The 20846-nt window shown below is 36.2% G+C and overlaps 1 protein-coding gene across 1 annotated transcript in view; it reads left to right on the top strand.

Annotated features, from left to right (window-relative positions):
* Positions 1-20846, top strand: part of KIAA0825 (KIAA0825 ortholog) — a 1109509-nt gene that overhangs the window by 420666 nt on the left and 667997 nt on the right. Inside the window, exon 14 of the mRNA XM_053701492.1 lies at positions 16409-16585. Coding sequence (XP_053557467.1) covers positions 16409-16585 — 177 coding nt within the window. The remainder of the gene's footprint in view (positions 1-16408; positions 16586-20846) is intronic.

Raw genomic sequence — 20846 nt, 5'->3', positions numbered from 1 at the left:
AATGGGATTATGGTCTAAAATTTCGTATACCCCTCCATCTGAGAGTTGCTGTTGGATCTCCTGAACATAGTATTGGGTGTCTAATACCTCTATGGCTCCGCCCTTATCCACACTTTTTATAGTGATATCCTTATTATTGCTCAATAACAATATAGCCTCATGTTCCTCCCTGGTTAGATTATGTAGTTTCATATATGGGTTGAGATTAATTTTTTTCATTAAGTTGGCAACATATTTTTGTACAAACTTCACAAAGGTTTCTACACCTGAATTACTAGTGGGGAGTATATATGAAGATTTCTTATACAAATTAAGAGCTTTCAAATCAAATGGCCCAGTTTGCATTGCCCCTTCGTTTATTATATTTTGCTCAACTATTTTATCAACACCATACATTGCTTTTAATCTTAACATCCTAAAAAACTTTATATATTATATATAGATCTTTATCTATTTTGAATTTATCACAGTCTTTTGCGGGACAAAAAGAAAGTCCTTTCATCAAGAGACTATGTTTCGTATCAGATAGCCTATATTTAGAGATGTTAATAACCACATTTTCTTCATCAGGTGTAGTTAGGCAGTTCGTTTATCTTTACTTCCTCATACCCCACCGGTATCTCCCTCCTCGTTGCTGTCTCGGCATCTGCCGATATTGGTTCCAGGAGCTCCGCGTATTCATCTGCTCCAGAAGTGTAATCTTTTAAATTGCCCCCAATGCCATCATATAGACAGGTAAAAAATCTTAGAGATAATTTGGTCAAAGCAGATGTGGGTAACATCAAACCATCAAATATTAATTATCTAACTACACCTAATAAGGGCTGTTACCCATGCTTACATTGTGCCCAATGCAGTTCCATTATAAAAGGAAAATTCTTAGCACAAAATGACAAAAGAAAACAACTTACTATCAATGGTCTGTATACATTCCAAATTTATTATGTAATCTACCTCCTCAAGTGCCCATGTGGGTTATGTTACATTGGCAAGACCACCCAGGCCGCCAGGGACAGATTTAGTCAACATAAAACATCTATTAAATCAAAGGATATGTCATTACCAGTGTCTGCACACTTTACACAGATGGGGACATACAGTTAGTCAGCTCCAATTCCAAGTAATAGATCACATTCCCATACATAGGAGAGGGGGAAATAGGGAATTAAAATTGAGACAAAAAGAAGTTTGTTGGATTAAGCGTTTAAACACATTACACCCCTATGGTCTGAATAGGGATTATGATTTGTATTTGTTTTTATAGATTGTTTTATAGAGTTTGCCTGATATGTATTTTGGTGTCACTAGTAAATGGAATTCCCTAGAAACCTGGATAGGTATGAGTTAATCCAATTAATATTATAGGCTGGAATCTGATTGGCCCAGATACTTTTTTAAAGTGTGTGTTTAGTTGTTTTTAAACTATGCATGATTAAGAACCATGTAGGTCCGAAACGTCGCTGTTTTTAAGGTTCTTATATTCTAATAAAGAAATAATTTTTCACCTTTAAACAAAGCTTCTGTATTGTGGTGCTGTCACACTTGATGCATGGACTGTATAATTTGGAGTTTTTGCTGATACTCCACAGTGATGAACACACAGTGGCCTCTAGTTATCAACGTGTCTACTTACCTGCCTTCGCCGGCCCAATACGCCCGCCTAAGCTCACCTACCATTGCCGCCGCGGACCTGAAAAATCTCACCAAAGTTATCAATAAATCTGTCAAAAAGCCGCGCACCAAGTACGGGGCGATGAGCAGCGGACTGTGATAGTTATCACTCATCCGATCTCGCTGCTCTTCAGCTTTTTGACAGCTTTATTGACAAGCTGTCACTAAGCACCCACACTAACTACACTGTTCTACCCCCTATACCGGCGCCCCCGGAGCCCCCCGCAACTAAATAAAGTTAGTAACCCCTAAACCGCCGCTCCCGGACACCGCCACAACTATAATAAAGGTATTAACCCCTAAACCGCCGCTCCCGGAGCCCACCGCCACCTACATTATACCTAGTAACGCCTATCCTGCCCCCCCTATACTGCCGCCACCTATAATAAATTTATTAACCCCTATCCTGCCGATCCCGGACCCTGCCGCAACTAAATAAATTGTTTAACCCCTAAACCGCCGCTCCCGGACACCGCCGCAACTATAATAAATGTATTAACCCCTAAACCTAAGTCTAACCCTAAAACCCCCCTAACTTAAATATTAATTAAATGCATCTAAATAAATTTAACTCTTATTAAATTAATTATTCCTATTTAAAACTAAATACTTACCTTTAAAATAAACCCTAATATAGCTACACTATAAATAATAATTTTATTGTAGCTATCTTAGGATTTATTTTTATTTTACAGGCAAATTTCAATTTATTTTAACTAGGTACAATAGCTATTAAATAGTTATTAACTATTTAATAGCTACCTAGTTAAAATAAAGAGAAATTAACTTGTAAAATAAAAACTAACCTAAGTTAGAATTACACCTAACACTACACTATACTTAAATAAATTATTCCTATTTAAAACTAAATACTTACCTGTAAAATAAACCCTAAGATAGCTACAATGTAATTAATAATTACATTGTAGCTATTTTAGGATTTATATTTATTTTACAGGTAACTTTGTATTTATTTCAGCTAGTTAGAATAGTTATTAAATAGTTATTAACTATTTAATAACTACCTAGCTAAAAGAAATACAAAATTACCTGTAAAATAAATCCTAACCTAAGTTACAATTAAACCTAACACTACACTATCATTAAATTAATTAAATAAATTACCTACAAATAACTACAATTAAATAAACTAACTAAAGTACAAAAAATAAAAAAAGGAAAGTTACAAAAAATAAAAAAAATAAGTTACAAACATTTAAAAAATATTACAATTTTAAGCTACTTACACCTAATCTAAGCCCCCTAATAAAATAACAAAGCCCCCCAAAATAAAAAAAATGCCCGGAGAGGCAGAAGTCATCATCCAAGGGGCGCTGAAGAAGTCTTCCATCCGATTGAAGTCATCATCCAGACGGCGTCTTCAATCTTCATCCATCCGGAGCGGAGCCATCTTCAGACGAGCCTACGCGGAGCCATCTTCTTCCACTGATGACTGACGGTTCCTTTAAGTGACGTCATCCAAGATGGCGTCCCTCGAATTCCGATTGGCTGATAGGATTCTATCAGCCAATCGGAATTAAGGTAAGAAAAATCTGATTGGCTGATCCAATCAGCCAATCAGATTGAGCTCATATTCTATTGGCTGATCGGGACAGCCAATAGAATGCGAGCTCAATCTGATTGGCTGATTGGATCAGCCAATCGGATTGAACTTCAATCTGATTGGCTGATTGGACCAGCCAATCAGATTTTTCCTACCTTAATTCTGATTGGCTGATAGAATCCTATCAGCCAATCGGAATTCGAGGGACACCATCTTGGATGATGTCACTTAAAGGAACCGTCATTCAGTCATCGGTGGAAGAAGATGGCTCCGCGTAGGCTCATCTGAAGATGGCTCCGCTCCGGATGGATGAAGATTGAAGACGCCGCCTGGATGATGACTTCAATCGGATGGAAGACTTCTTCAGTGCCCCTTGGATGATGACTTCTGCCGCTCCGGATCTCCTCTTCGGTTCCATCGGTGGTCGGCTGGCTGAAGACGGCTAAAGGTAGGATGATCTTCAGGGGGGTAGTGTTAGGTTTATTTAAGGGGGGTTTGGTTTAGAGTAGGGGTATGTGGGTGGTGGGTTTTAATGTTGGGGGGGGTTGTATTTTTATTTTACAGGCAAAAGAGCTGTTTTCTTTGGGGCATGCCCCGCAAAAGGCCCTTTTAAGGGCTGGTAAGGTAATAGAGCTGGTAACTTTTTAATGTAGAATAGGGTAGGGCATTTTTTTATTTTGGGGGGCTTTGTTATTTTATTAGGGGGCTTAGATTAGGTGTAAGTAGCTTAAAATTGTTGTAATATTTTTTAAATGTTTGTAACTTATTTTTTTATTTTTTGTAACTTAGCTTTTTTTATTTTTGTACTTTAGTTAGTTTATTTAATTGTATTTAATTGTAGTTATTTGTAGGTAATTTATTTAATTAATTTAATGATAGTGTAGTGGTAGGTGTAATTGTAACTTAGGTTAGGATTTATTTTACAGGTCATTTTGTCTTTATTTTAACTAGGTAGCTATTAAATAGTTAATAACTATTTAATAGCTATTGTACCTAGTTAAAATAAATTGAAATTTGCCTGTAAAATAAAAATAAATCCTAAAATAGCTACAATAGAATTATTATTTATATTGTAGCTATATTAGGGTTTATTTTAAAGGTATTTAGTTTTAAATAGGAATAATTAATTTAATAAGAGTTACATTTATTTAGATGTATTTAATTAATATTTAAGTTAGGGGGGTGTTAGGGTTAGGGTTAGACTTAGGTTTAGGGGTTAATAATTTTATTATAGTTGCGTTAGTGTAGGGGGGGCAGGATAGAGGTTAATAAATTTATTATAGGTTGCGGCGGTGTAGGGGGGGCAGGATAGGGGTTAATAAATGTATTATAGGTGGCAACGGTGTAGGGGGGGAAGATTAGGGGTTAATAAGTTTAATATAGGTGGCGGAGGGGTCCGGGAGTGGCGGTTTAGGGGTTAATACATTTATTATAGTTGTGGCGGTGTCCGGGAGCAGCGGTTTAGGGGTTAATAACTTTATTTAGTTGCGTTGGTGTAGGGGGGGACAGATTAGGGGTTAATATGTATAATGTAGTTTGCGGTGGGCTCCGGGAGCGGCAGTTTAGGGGGTAATAAATTTATTTTGTTGCGGCGGTGTAGGGGGGGCAGATTAGGGGTGATTAGACTCGGGGTACATGTTAGGGTGTTAGGTGCAGACGTTTCCCATAGGAATCAATGGGATGTCGGGCAGCAGCGAACATGAACTTTCGCTATGGTCAGACTCCCATTGATTCCTATCGGATCCGCCGCCTCCAGGGCGGAGGTTTGAAAACCATGTACGCTGGGCCGGAAATGTTCCGAGCGTACCTGCTAGTTTTTTGATAACTCCCAAAAGTAGTCAGATTGTGCCGAACCTGTGTGCGGAACATCTGGAGTGACATAAGAATCGATCTGTGTCGGACTGAGTCCGGCGGATCGAAGCTTACGTCACAAAATTCTACTTTTGCCGGTGTAAAGGGCTTGATAACTAAGGCGAATCAGCCTCGCCACAAATACGCTGCGGAATTCCAGCGTATTTGAGGTTGACGGCTTGATAACTAGGGGCCAGTGTGTGAAAATACTTATGGGTATAGTGCTGGACTCTATCTGTTTATTTTTTATATATATATATATATATATATATATATATATATATATATATATATATATATATATATATATTAATATATATATAATGGTGTCTTCTAGAATGTTTTATCTAGAATGGTATATTCTGATAAGTATTTTCTAATATGGTGTCTTATAAGTATTGTCTAGGATGGTGTCTTCTGAAAAGTATTAGCTAGGATTGTGTCTTTTGATAAGTATTATCTAGGATTGTTTCTTCTAATAAGTATTATTTAGGATTATATCTTCTGATAATTATTATCTAGGATAGTGTCTTCTGTTATGTATTATCTAAGATTGTGTCCTCAGCTAAGCATTAACTTGGATCATGTTTTCTGGGTAAGTATTATATGGCATTGTGTCTTCTGATAAGTATTATCTAGGAAGATGTCTTCTGTTATGTTTTGTGTATGATCGTGTCCTCAAATAAGTAGTAACTAGGATCATGTCTTGTAGGTAAGTATTATCTAGGATGGTCTCTTCTTATTTGTATTATCTAGGATGGTGTGTATTATTTAGGATGTATGGTAAAATTGCGATATGCTACATTTCAGCTAGTCAGGAATATCCAGTTATCTTGATATGGCTCTAATTTAAATCTAGATTGCCCAATGCAAAAGAAAGAGATAAAGCTAATCATGTTGGCAACTAGATTTAAAAACAAGAATGAAAGTGAAATATTTCAATATTTCAACTGTTCTGTAAAGGTCTCTAGAGTTCAGTAGAGAATGGAATTTTATCAAAGATTTATGAGGTTGAAGGCCATATTATGTTCTCCGTTGACATTCCAGGAATGATCGAAAGTGCTACGAGGTGGCGAAACATTCAAAGGGATCAGCCCTGTTAAGGGAGCCTGACAAAATATTCCAAGCTCACAACATAGTGCCATCACCAAGAGGCATTTACTATCCCTTGAATATAACTGCTGTGTGCCTAACCACTAATCCTAATACCCCTAAACCGAAGTACTCCACAATTGCAAATTAACACCACTAAACTTATAAAGTTGTGTACCCACAACAAGTCACTAACTATTAACACCTATTCTGCCACATACCCACCGCAAGTTGCTGACTATTATTCCTTATGCGGCCACATACCCACCGCAATAAATTAACTATTAAACCCTATGCTGCCATATACCCACCTTGTCGCTAACTATTAACTGCCATATATCCACCGCAAGTACTACCCTATTAACCTCTATACCACCACATACCCATCAAAAGTATATAACTATTAACCCCTGTGCCCCACATACTCCAAACGCAAACTTACCTAACACCTAACCCCCCTCTAAACTAAACCCTCTAAGTTAGAATAAAAATCTTAGTTTTTAAAAAAATATTAAACTTAAACCGCCCCAAACGCAATCTAACCCTACTCTACCTAACAACAAACCCCCTCTCTAAACTAAACCCCCCTCTAAACTAACCCCACTAAATTACAATAAAATTTTTAAAAAAAAGCTGTTAAAAAAAAAATAAAAAAGCTAAGTTACAAAAAGAAAATAAACTACAGTATCCAAAATATAAAACCCACTAAACTACATGTGCCATTCAAAACAAACAAAAAACCCTAAACCCTAACACTAAAAAATTTACAATAGCCCTTAAAAAAGGCCTTTTGTAGCTCATTGCTCTAAAGTGATCAGCTATTTGGAAAAAATAAAAAATACAAAACCCCCCATCTACATTAAAGTAACACCCCCATCCCCAAAATCTACCTAAAAAAACTAGGATAGAAAATAAAAGTTAAAATAAATCTTAAAAATAAGAAACCCACCCCACCCCATCCCAAAAAAGCCCTAAGTAACCCCAAAAGTGGTACTCACTGTTGGGTAGTCCAGCTCTTCTTGATCCGACATTGGGCCCTCTTCATATCGGTTCCATTTTCACGGAAGCTGACTTTGCCTTCGCAATCTTCATCAACGACGGGGCCCTCTTCATCCTGGAGCCGTAGGCCCATATTTGCAAACACGGATTTCGGGGGCCTTCCTCTTCCTCCGCTCTGCATCTTCCTTTCTTCGTCTCTCTTCGGGGAACCCTCCTCTTCATGCAGTCCCTTCCACACACTGTAATTCCAGTAGCATGGAACCCCAATATATTGAGGGACCACTTAATCGTGATTCTCTAATTTTAAATCATTCAGTCCCTATTGGCTGATTTAAAATATATAGGATCTGCACTCTCACTTAATGCACTTAATACATTTTATTATTAGCTTTAAAAAAAACAAAAAATAAACAGAGAGTGTGGTATTATTCTACACACACACAAACACACACACATACATATATATATATATATATATATATATATTTCCTTACTTTTGTACCCTTTTTTTAAAGTTTAATCTAAAGTTGTAGTTTGTTCAAACTAAAAATGACTGTATTTAGTCATTTGTGAAATGCATATGTTCGAAGCCATGAAAGTTTAAAAAGGGAACTTATATTAAATTATCTCAGTTTCTAGCATTGTTGGAGTTTGTTATTCAATGGTAATGGAAACCATGAGGTATCAAAGTGTTTTAAATGTTTTCTAATGGATTGGAATGACCTTGAATTTGAAATCTATGCAAAGCACTTTGTGTAGGGTTTCTAATGGATTGAAAGAACACACAAATAATATTATTCTCTATTTACATTTGAATTATTATTGACTGTCAGCTTATTGAGTTATTGGACTTTTGCTTGAATAATCTAATTTGCATATACTGATATTTTTTTTATCATTTTCTAGTGAAGTTTAAATAACTTATGGTTCCTAAGCCTGTTAATGCATAAAGTAATTTGATTCTGTCATTTAGAAGTGATCTTACATTTGTCAAGAACAACAGTGTTTCAACTTTTGTCTTACCCTATATTCATAGATGTGCACAATTCACTTACCTATTCAAATGCCTGTCATATTGTACAAAGACTGACAAATGCTTGATCAAGATCACATTACTAACCTAGTGCTCTTCTGTATTGAATTCAGCTAGCTGCTTTAATTATGACAGGGATGAAATGACAGAGAGCATAAATCTATTGACTGCCCAGGTCCTTGAGCTACAGTAGAAAATGTGCTTTCAAATGACATTGTGTATTTAAACTTGTAGAACAGAGGCACCCATAAGAAAACCAATATGCTCCTTTCAAGAGTACATTTGTGCTTTTAAAATTCAATCTGCTCAGTCAGACATATATGTTGAACTGTCAAGTGTATATTAATTCTTCATTTTAGTACTCTATATGTTTAATGATATATATATATATATATATATAAAATGTGTGTTGTATGTGTATATATATATATATATATATATATATATCAGTTTTATACAAATAAATGATGATGATAATTAATAAATCAAATAAGCACGGAATCTGTTGGCGCTCTACAAATACCTGATAATGATAATCTCTTTATCTCTCTAGAGAGGGAGAGAGGTTGAAATAAATCTAATAGATGATAGACCATTTATGCTTCCTGTTTAAAGGTCATATCTTATTATATAAATAATTGAAATTCAAGATGCAGTGGTCATGAAAAGAAACAAAATCAGGAATGAAAATTCATTAGTCTTCTTGAGCACCCATCAGCTGATTATTTCACCTTTGCTCTAGTTAAGATATCCTGAAAATCTGGCCTGTTAAGGATACTTGAGGACTGGAGTTGAGAAACACTGATCTAGAGAGACCTCTAATTGATCAATTATTTATGATTATGAGGTATTAGTGTAGCAAGAATCACTTTACAAATGTACACAGAGAGAAAAGCACTCAACCATGAATGAACAGTGACTCAGTAGCTTGTTCTTTGGTGGGGAACCACCTAGGAGCAGCCTCTTTTAGTCTAAATGTGCCCTTTACAATGGAGAACCTTCCTGAAGTATATCAGTCTGATCCCACCTAAAAATATCAGTCCAAAACCCAAATTACCAGGCAGTCCTCCTTTTGAATGAGAACACGACAACTCTAAACAATCATTTTAGCTTTCTGTGGGCCTTGTCAGTTATGTGCAACCATATGGGCAGAAAGTCCATGCCTGGTTTCCCCCGTCACTCTTAGGCAGACCTTTCCTAGGGATCATAATATAAATGTACACAGAGAGAAAACCAGGAATGATGAATTGCTCAGTAGCTTGTTCTTTGGCGAGTTACCACCTAGGACCAGCCACTTTTAGTACAATTGGGCCTTTTACAGAGGAGAACTTTTCTGAAGATTACTTTTTATTCTTCAAGAAAAAACAAACTGTTTATGCTTTTTGTGATGTTAAAAGGCTATTTACTAATGTATTTAAAGTTAGTATAGCTTTCTTTAGGTAATCTCCTTGAAGTACAGCAGATTCTTCAGGTTTCTTTAGCTTTGGGGTTTTTTTCAGTTCAAGGAATTAGGTGTCACTGGTGTAACCACATTTGCTTATACTTACTTTTAGAAACTTATGGAAGTGTAAATATCATTTGAAAATAAATGCAAAACAAGAGTCAGAAAATAAAATAATGCATTCAAATGAGAGTGTAGAATTGGTTCTCTTAAAGGGTCAGTCTACTCCATAATTTGTATTGTTTAAAAAGCTAGATAATCCCTTATATTACCCATTCACCAGTTTTGCATAACCAACATGGTTTTATTCTTATACTTTTTACCTCTGTGATTACCTTGTATCTAAGCTTCGGCAGAATGCCCCCTTATTAAATTTTTTTGACAGACTTGCATTTTAGCCAATAAGTGCCCTCTCATAAGTAACTCCACGGAGGGTGATCACAATGTTATCTATATGGTACACATGAACTAACGCCCTCTAGCTGTGAAAAACTGTCAAATGCATTTAGATGAGAGGCGGAAATTACCATATGAGCCTACCTAGGTTTAGCTTTCAACTAAGAATACCAAGAGTATAAATCAAATTTGATGATAAAAGTCAATTTGAAAAGTTGTTTAAAATTACATGCCCTCTTTGAATCATGACTGTTTAGTTTTGACTAGACTGTCCCATTAAAAGGGAAAACAATCTCTATTGGTGAATGCTCCTAAGTGAACTAAGACAACATTTGTAAATTGTGGTAAATAAGAGTTACATGTTTATTTTTTATAACTTAGATTACATGTTAAATGGTAAGTAAAGGAAAATCACCAGCGCAAAAGTTAGAACACAAAAAGAAGGTATGTTAGTCTGAGTGCTGGGAGTAGGTTAGAGGGGTGTATGTCGCTCTAAGTAGTACCCAAAAAGATGTATATAATCAATACTGTGTTAATGATGTAAAAATAAATTACAATAATTGACAATAATCACAACAATAATAATTGGTTCAAAAGTAATAAATGTCACAAAGTCAAGATCATTATAGGTGAGAGTGCCGCAAGAAGTAAAGATTTTCAGTGTACCCCTGACACTGTGGTAAATAATAATGAAGGCGAACTAAATCGTAAATGCTTCTGCGCAACTTCAAACAAACTCTGATGAGTACAAAATGTCCTTTACATAATGTCTAAAAAATAACTGATAAATCAATAAATAGATGAACAGATGAGGTATGTTCTTAAGTCAAGAAAAATTTGATCCAAAAATGGAAAGAGTATAGGTGTCCTCTTACCGAAGATTACCTCAATCATATGAGGTAATGTGTGGTCATGTGGTTGATGTTGTGGGTCCGTGGTCAATCGTTGCTGTTGCCTGTTCCTTCAGTGCAGCCTTGTGTATGGTAGCCCTTTGTCTGGTACTTCCTGGATCTTGTGCTTTGGTCTAGAAATCTCTTGACTGTATGGTAGTTCTCATCCTAGGGTCTTCCCCAAACGTCTCGGGTAGAAGGAAACAATGAAAACAAATAAAACATAGCGTAATCCAGTAAAAAATATGTATATTTATTTACAATAAAACGATAGGAATCGCACTCACATGCAGTACCCTCAATCAGGTATGAGGTAAGTATAGACACATCAAATCATAGGAGTATACAAGCAAGTGATGCTTCAATAGTCATTCATTAGTTAGAAAGCTTCTTCTTGTAAGGTAGGTGCAAGTATATGACCCCACAATACCACTATGTCAGAGTATGTGTAATGGGTCTGAGAGTGTATATCGTAAACAGTTTGTCTCCAAAACTTATAGGCATAAAAAATAGGCTAGGAGTAGTTATTAACAATAGTAAATATGGTCAAATGTTATAACTGAAGAAATCAGTTATTGTCCAATAAAGGTCTAAAGCCTATGTGCTGGGAGAACTCACGACCGTCTGCAGCAGGTCGGAGTATTATCAAGAATGCAAATACCCAGCTGAGGTACAGCGGGTCTGGCGCCGCTGACCAATATAACGTGGGAGCGGGTGAACAAAGTAGCGCTGGTTCACACTGTAGGTAAACGTGAGGTAACAGTACTGCCACACCTGGAAAGCCTAAAAGTACTGTTACCTCACGTTTACCTACAGTGTGAACCGGCGCTACTTTGTTCACCCGCTCCCACGTTATATTGGTCAGCGGCGCCAGACCCGCTGTACCTCAGCTGGGTATTTGCATTCTTGATAATACTCCGACCTGCTGCAGACGGTCGTGAGTTCTCCCAGCACATAGGCTTTAGACCTTTATTGGACAATAACTGATTTCTTCAGTTATAACATTTGACCATATTTACTATTGTTAATAACTACTCCTAGCCTATTTTTTATGCCTATAAGTTTTGGAGACAAACTGTTTACGATATACACTCTCAGACCCATTACACATACTCTGACATAGTGGTATTGTGTGGTCATATACTTGCACCTACCTTACAAGAAGAAGCTTTCTAACTAATGAATGACTATTGAAGCATCACTTGCCTGTATACTCCTATGATTTGATGTGTCTATACTTACCTCATACCTGATTGAGGGTACTGCATGTGAGTGCGATTCCTATCGTTTTATTGTAAATAAATATACATATTTTTTACTGGATTACGCTATGTTTTCTTTGTTTTCATTGTTTCCTTCTACCTGAGACGTTTGGGGAAGACCCTAGGACGAGAACTACCATACAGTCAAGAGATTTCTAGACCAAAGCACAAGATCCAGGAAGTTCCAGACAAAGGGCTACAATACACAAGGCTGCACTGAAGGAACAGGCAACAGCAGCGATTGACCACGGACCCACAACATCAACCACATGACCACACATTACCTCATATGATTGAGGTAATCTTTGGTAAGAGGACACCTATACTCTTTCCATTTTTGGATGCAATTTTTCTTGACTTAAGAACATACCTCATCTGTTCATCTATTTATTGATTTATCAGTTATTTTTTAGACATTATGTAAAGGACATTTTGTACTCATCAGAGTTTGTTTGAAGTTGCGCAGAAGCATTTACGATTTAGTTCGCCTTCATTATTATAGATTACATGTTACTAGATATTTGTTTATATATATATATCTATATATAGGGAGAAATTACGTATACGGCACAGGCTTGTGCGCAAGCGCTGCAACCCATGCCGCCCATAATTTCACCTTGCACATCGGGGTATTACATATAGGGTGCCGGCAGTTCATAAAGTGCCGTAAGTTGGATAAACTAGCGATGTCCAGAAATTAGCGTAAATACACATTTCTGGAGCCGCTAATGATTTACGGCACTTTAGAAACTGCCGGCGCCTAAGAATAATAAAAAAATACATCAAATCTCAAGTAAACTAACCGGCCTCCCAAAAATAAACCCGACACGTACAAAATCCCTATACCCGCCATCAAACCCACATTGGAACTAATAAAGTATTAACCCCTAAACCTACAACCCACCCACAACGCAATATGCCTAATTAAACTATTAACCCCTATATCCGCCATCAAACCCACACCGCAAGTAACAACTAAAGTATTAACCCCTAAATCCGCCAACCCCAACATCGCTAACTACCTAATAAAACTATTAACCCTAATCCGCCATTAACACACAACGCAGTAAACCTATTAAAGTATTAACCCCTAACCCGCCATACCCACACAACAAAATGCTAATAAATCTATTAACCCCTAAACCGCCAAAGCCCACAATGCAAATATATAATTAAATTACTAAGACCCCTAACCTAACACCCCTTATTTTAACACCCCCTAAGTTAACCCAAATTACCTACATTAACTATTAAAATAAAAAAAACTAACATTACTTTAAAAATAAAAAAAACTAAGTTTAAATTAATCTAAAATTACGGAAAATAAAAAAATCTAATATTATAGAAAATAATAAACAAATTATCATTATTATTATTAGGGCATTTAGCTCTTTTACGAAGTGCCCACCCTAATCTAAATAAAAAAAAAAGTCTAACCCCCAGGTTGGTATTCACCGTTCCTGAAGTCCGGGGGAGAAGATCCTGTTCCAAGCGGTTACCTCTTCTTTCTTTTTCCAGGAACAATCCGGTGTGGAGCGGAGGGCGGAGCTTAAGACCGATGTCCGCGAAGCTGAAGACTGGCGACCCTGGAACTGAAGACCGGCGAATCGCTGAGCCATGGAGCGTGGAGGATCCTCTTCGTACACTTTCCGTCGTACACTGATTAGTGAATTCAAGGTACGCGATTAAAGATGGCGTCCATTGAATTCCTATTGCCTGATTTGATTCTTCAAATTTAAATTGGCCAATAGGATGAGAGCCACTGAAATCCTTTTGGCTGTTCAAATTTAAATCAGCCAATAGAATTTCAGAAGCTCTCATCCTATTGGTTGATTTGAATTTGAAGATTCAAATCAGCCAATAGGAATTCAAGGGACGCCATCTTTAATCACCTACCTTGAATTCACTATTCAGTGTACGGCGGAGATCGTACAAAGAAGATCCTCCACGCTCCATGGCTCCGCGGTCATCGGTCTTCAGTTCCAGGGTCACCGGTTTAAACTTAGGTTTTTTATTTTTAAAGTAATGTTAGGTTTTTTATTTTAATAGTTAGTAACTTTAGTATTTTTTAATTTAGGTAATTTGGGTTAATTTAGGGGGTGTTAGGTTAGGGTGCTTAGTAATTTAATTATTTTTTTGTGTTGTGGGTTATTGGCGGTTTAGGGGTTAATAGTTTTAACAGGGACTTTGCGATGTGGGTTAATGGCGGTTTAGGGGTTAATAGTTTTAATAGGGACTTTGCGATGTTGGTTAATTGCGGTTTAGTGGTTAATAGTTTTAATGGGGACTTTGCGATGTGGGTTAATGGCGGATTAGGGGTTAATACATTAGGTAGTTTGCGATGTTGGGGTTGCCGGATATAGAGGTTAAAAATGTAACTACTACTTGCAGTGTGGGTTTGATGGCGGATATGGGGGTTAATATACTTTATTAGTTATTGCTGTGGGGGATTGCGGTTGACAGGTAGATAGATATTGCACATGCGTTAGGTGTTAGTTAATATTTACAGCCAGTTACGGGAGTTACGGTGCACTCATACTCAGCACAAGGCCTGCTGCGGCTGCCTTTGTGTGGCGAGGTGAAAATGGAGTCCTTGCGCTGAATATTATAACAAAAAAGCGGAAAGCGGATCACGGGTGGATAATTGGATACTGATTTGCGACGCGGTCCCATGTTAGCTTATGGGAGTATAAAAAATGCCGACTGACGGGTGAAATATACCTGCTGTATATTGGATACCAAAACCGCATAAAAAAAACGGCGGCAACGGCTTTTGCGGGCGACGCCGCATATGTAATGGAGCCCATAATGTTTGCTTGGCACTCAAAAATGCTTTTAATTTACTAAAAAATGCAATGTACATGCAGCCATTAAGCAATATTATATATAAGTAGAAGAAAGGACAAATTATATATATTCAAATGTCAAAGAATGGCAAGGCCGCACCAATGCAAATTTAAACATGCTTGTATTTATTGTGAGAACATACATTAGAACCACCACTTTTAAGAAACATTTTATAGCATGATATCACATCACATGTATTCAATAACACAGAAATAACACAAATCAATTGCTGTAATCAATTGTATGGAAGCACTTAGTGCAAATAGCACGCTTCCCAGCAACTTGAGTTGAAACTGATTTTCTGCGAAATATTCGGAGCACTTAGCGCCGAAGCACGCTCCAGGTGAATACAGGGCAAAAGTTAATAAATGTGCACGACAAAGTATATCCACTTCCGAAATTTGCGTTTTTATCTTATATCACTTGGACTATGATCTATCCCAAAATTTGCTGCAAGAAATTAGTGTCAATTGCATACACAAGGAAAAATCACGTATCTAATTCAAGCTTAAATACATCTCACCACACTTGCTGCTTTGTATTGAAATGTCACGGCTTGTCAGGTAACTGATTTCAAATGTTCCTGTGCGCCATCAAAAATGCTATATCAAAGCAACAGTCTATTTGAGTAGCGGTCATGACTTATGTCGATACATAGTATTGCCCATCAATTAATTTCACAGCTGTTAGCTGCAACTCTGGATGTGAATCAGCAAATGTAAATTTCAGCGTGAGAGGTCATTCACCAAACTAACACCATGTGTAATGCCAGATGATGCGTTTTGCCCCTCCCACTTTGGGGCTTGGCCAGGGCTTCGTCAGATCTCCATCAATAAGCCAAAACGGCTCCTTTATAGTGTCTATGAATCAAATGTACAGCCTCTTAAAGCTATATTACATAAATCGGTTGATATTTAACCTTATTGTATTTTATTATGTTAGTGTGGAACTAAAGGCAACAGCATAATCAAAACCATCTACTTACATTATCATTCCGTTTGACTAAATGCAAGCTAACTGTTATTTACAAACAACTTTTTAACAGCTGAAAATTCAAATTTATATGACAGTAAATTAAGGCTCGGGAAATGTATATGTTAATTTTATCTCTTATACATAATTGCTTGCTACAAAAAACAAGCATATTCCATTTTTTCTTTTAACCCTTTTGGGAATAAAGTCTGATATTTGTTTCCTTCTCATACATGTTTCACTCTCTTGTATTCAAGGATATTTTTAGAAGGTTAACTTTCATCTCAGATTCTGTCAGTTAAATATATAAGAATTGCACACTGTCTTTGTCTTGTCTGTCTGTCTATCTATCTATCTTGTATTATTAACAAGTTTGTTCGGTTGTTTTAGGCGCTGAGATTTCGGATATGGATGATACGTTAGCTCTAGACTGCAAAGACGTTGACGTCACTGAAGCGATCCTTACAGTGTTATCCTACTGCAGCCTCTCACCTAAATCTTTCACCTCTGTTCTGGAAAAATATATGGATCAAGAAAGACTTTGGGACACTTTATGCATTCAGGCAGGTAATATTAGATGAAAACTGTTACAATTGATAACATCTTGTCATTTATAAATATGTTTTCTTGTATTTATAATGATCAGTTTACTGTGCATCGGAAAGCACATGTGAATTGAATAATATAATGCAAACACACTCAACATGTCATGTTGGCAAAATTAGATTTTGATGTGTAGATTTTTAACTGTTTTATTAAGTTTACTTTTAATTCAGTCCTGACAAGTTAATTAGGAAATAGCATGTACTTAGATAATTAGTAGTTACATAGTAAACCTGTACTTAGGGAAATGTTTCTGGTAAATAGAATGTAATTTAAAGGGATATTAAAAACTAAATAAATGCTAGATGCAATGAAGTATTCAAAGCAAAAGATTAGCCTGCGAATAATATGCAGAAGCATGTTTTAAAATTATACTATTTTTTGTAATATTTAAAAAATAAGTGTAAAGGTTTAGTCTCCATAATGCAATATTGAAAATAATATTTGGTCATAGGAAAGTATTGCTCTTCAGCATATTAGTCCAACTTAATCCCAAAAGAACTTTACTATTGGAAAAAAGAATGTTTTCACCTGTGATACAGATAAGATTATGTTTTTAATTGACAATTTAATTTTATTATTAATAGTTTAACAAAAATAGGATCAATATTAAACCAAGTGCTGTATATACCCAAGAAATGCAGACCTTGTATGTGCTACTGAGGTTCAGCTCTGTGTTTTCCTATGACATGCCTGACATACTTGTAGATGTTCTGTCAAATGCCACAACCTGTCAGTGAATATTTATTGTAAAGCTTCCGGTTTTAAGAAACAAAACTAGTTTGATCGTGAATGACTGGAAATATCTGTTCAAATGACCAGCATTTCCATCTGCATCTAGTGCACAAGCCAGAAACAAGTCCATCAAAGATGTATCATTTGAAATGCAGCAGCTGTCATAGAGATATAAAATTCAAAAGGCACAACTCCAGTTAACTGTGAGTCAGACATGGGACTCAAAGAGATGGAAGAGGAACAAACATACAAAACTGTCTAATTCAAAAGATATGCTACTCAAACCAGATGGCTTTATCTTTAGCACTACTCACATGCAAATCTTTATGTGACTTTTTCTAAAGTTGCTACACAATTTATTTCTTCCAGGTATGCAAGATACATGATTTTTCATTTTAAATAATAATTATATATATATATATATATACACAATAATAATGGATTTAATAAGGATTACTGTAGCTTAACGTTCCCGCGTTTAGCTTTTTACTCTTTCAAATTTTAAGGCTTGGCATACTAAATTAGACATTTAGGAATTGCTGTATTAGGGGATATTTTTTGGAAAATGCTGCAAATTGCCTAAATCATCTATATGTTTGCACTTACAGGTTACAGCACTTACAGGTTACAGAATTTGCTTTTCAGATGCAGGGAACATAGGGCAAGCACAATTTTACACAAAAGCAAAAGTGTTTTGTCAAGAAGACCTCATGATTTTAGGATGTCGGGGGTTAATTGTTCTTTTTGTGTCCTGTATTTCTGTGTCTGTTATGTACAACTTTTTATCAGAACTTATTAGTTTTTGAGGAAAAATTGTTTTTATTACCTACATCTGGAGAATCAGATATAAGGTGCAATCTGTTTTTATCAGGAGAGTGATTTTTATGGGCCAAGATGTCAACACTGAGCGACAGAAAACACAAACCTGAGGTTGATCAGAGGTGACATTGTAGGATATCTTAAGACGTGTTTCAATCACTTTTATATTATAGGGTGACCAAATATGACAGACATGTCATGATTGGTATTAAAATACTCCTCATGATGTCACAATGGGATGTTTATAAGACTATGTTTATTATATCTACACAACTAAAATTATGTTGTCCTTTATCCTAGTAATAAGTGTTTTTAGTTTGATTTTTGTCAAATTGTCTTTTGGGATTTTTAATATGTCAGTCTGGGTTTTTTCCTTAGGATTTCCTTTATAACAATCTTAAACTTGTGGCAGCAGAGTTTTAGTGTGGGTGGCATTATTTGGAGTTTGGGCAGTGGATCTAGTATAGACAGTAGAGTGTTTGTTAACCCTTGCACCAACTGAACTAAGTCATAGGCTTACCTGGAGTAGCTAGACTGTGACAAACAAGTGAAAGTGTTGGTTAACCATTTCTGTGAGAAACTTACGTCTTTACAGGTTTTCATAAAGAATGTTATTAAATGACCTTGAAACCCAAACCCAAAATTGTAAACAGATTTTCAATTTACTTGTGTTATCACATTTGCTTTATTCTCTTGGTATCTTTTGTAGAAGAAGCAGCAATGCACTACTTGGAGTTAGCTGAACCAGTTACAAGAGGCATATATGTGCAGCCACCAATCAGCAAGTAGCTCGCAGTAGTGCATTGCTGCTCCTGGTATGCTTTAAACAAATGATACCAAAAGAACAAGAACAAAGCATGTAAATTGGAAAGGTTTTTTTAATTGCATGCTATAAATGAATCATGAAAGTTGAAATGTGAATTTACTTTGCCTTTAACAGCTGTCAAATTTACTAAAAGACATGTGCCCTATTCCTAAGTATAACACCTACAAAGTGGTTCATAACATTGTTACGCTCTAACATTGCATTTCCAAGACTGGTTTGAGAAGGAAATGGCTGGTGATTGGCAGCTTCATTCCAGACAGTAACCAATTCTAATACATTGTTTTTAAAATCAGAATTAAAAAATTTAACTTTTGGGTTTGAAAAATATGTTGTACTTTTTTCTCATACCTGAAATCCCTAACCTAAGTAGACAATAACTTATTGATGCAATTCCTTATAATATACCTCCTAAAGTCCTGAAGAAGGTTTGCTCACAGTCAGTCTCAGCTTCCTTCCCTGCCTGCAATTGCCTGTGACACTGCTTGCTATTTTATGACAGTGGTGTCAGAGCTCACAGCACTCCAGGCTCAGCCTCAGATCATTGAGTGAGGTTAGTGATTAACAGGGCACAAAGAGGGACAAGCCTTTATGCAGATCGAGCTGGTGAGCCTCCTTTAGCAACACCAATGCTAAGCCACATGCGCCACTTTAATGATGGTGGATAGGAGGCCCACTTAGCTTCAGATTAGTTTACGTCTCACAATAAGCAAGATATATAATTTGGCTGCTAGGATTATAGTTGTTGTTATACCAATGCAGTCATAAAATATAATTTTTAACATTGTTTAAAAGTAGAAAGGGGCCCAAGAAAGGCAAAATTAGCAAAGGGCCCACAAAAATCATAATTTGGCCCTGAGTCTAGATTGTGTCACTTACCATGTCCTTAGGATTGGCAGTGAAGTGCTGCTCATGTGCAGACTTATACTATACTTATACTTTATACTATATTTTATATCTTTTATGTTAAAATCATTAAAATATATTAAATATATATATTAAATCTTAAAATATATTTATATTGAATGCAGCACTAGTTGCATTATCCATGCTCACTGGCTAATAGTGAAACCTCCTCAGCAGTGTGAAGAGGCATAAATGTCTTATTTATTCAGCACTAGTGCATCTGTTGCGAGCAAAACGCTCTTTTAGGTGCAACTCAGAACTACTTTTTTTAAAAAAAATAATTTTTTATTGAGGATTTTCAAACATTACAACTGATAGTAACAGTCACACGTGTTACAATTTTAGACACAGAAACATATAAAATATATGAACAAGTTATATTGAAATTAGTGATTAAGATAGTAAGTGACATGAGCTTCTGATTCCTCCATTTTGTAATAATAGTAGCTTATTGGAGTGACTACTGAGCTGACCACATGAGGGTAGTATGATCATGGAGATGAAACATATATGGTAGTCTCTATGAAGGCCACTCCTGGACCTTATGATGAAATGATAATTCAAAATATATATAAGGGGGGGGGGGGGGGGGAGTCAGCCACTCTAAATATAGAGGGGGGGGGAGCCTTTTTGTGTGAGGGAGAGAAGAGAGAAATCAGGCTACGTCTAAGAAGGATAGTATGTTAGGATTATCTGAAGTATAAACCTTAAGATCAAATAAACTAGGAATTAGGTGTTACATAATATTAGGTCTAGCATAACATGTAGAGCTTAGATTGACACAGAATAATATTCGGCGGGTAAGCACCACTTAAAGTTTAGGATATAAGAGGAAGAGTAAACTATCTCATTAATATCGTCGTAAGCTATAAATTAAGAAATCCGATATCCAGAGACGTATGGTATATAAACCATAACCACTTATTATTTTGTAACGAGTAT

This window comes from Bombina bombina, chromosome 2 (assembly GCF_027579735.1).
Source record: "Bombina bombina isolate aBomBom1 chromosome 2, aBomBom1.pri, whole genome shotgun sequence".
NCBI lineage: Eukaryota > Metazoa > Chordata > Amphibia > Anura > Bombinatoridae > Bombina > Bombina bombina.
The sequence above is the reverse complement of the archived record's forward strand: the minus strand, read 5'-3'. Positions and strand labels throughout refer to the sequence as shown.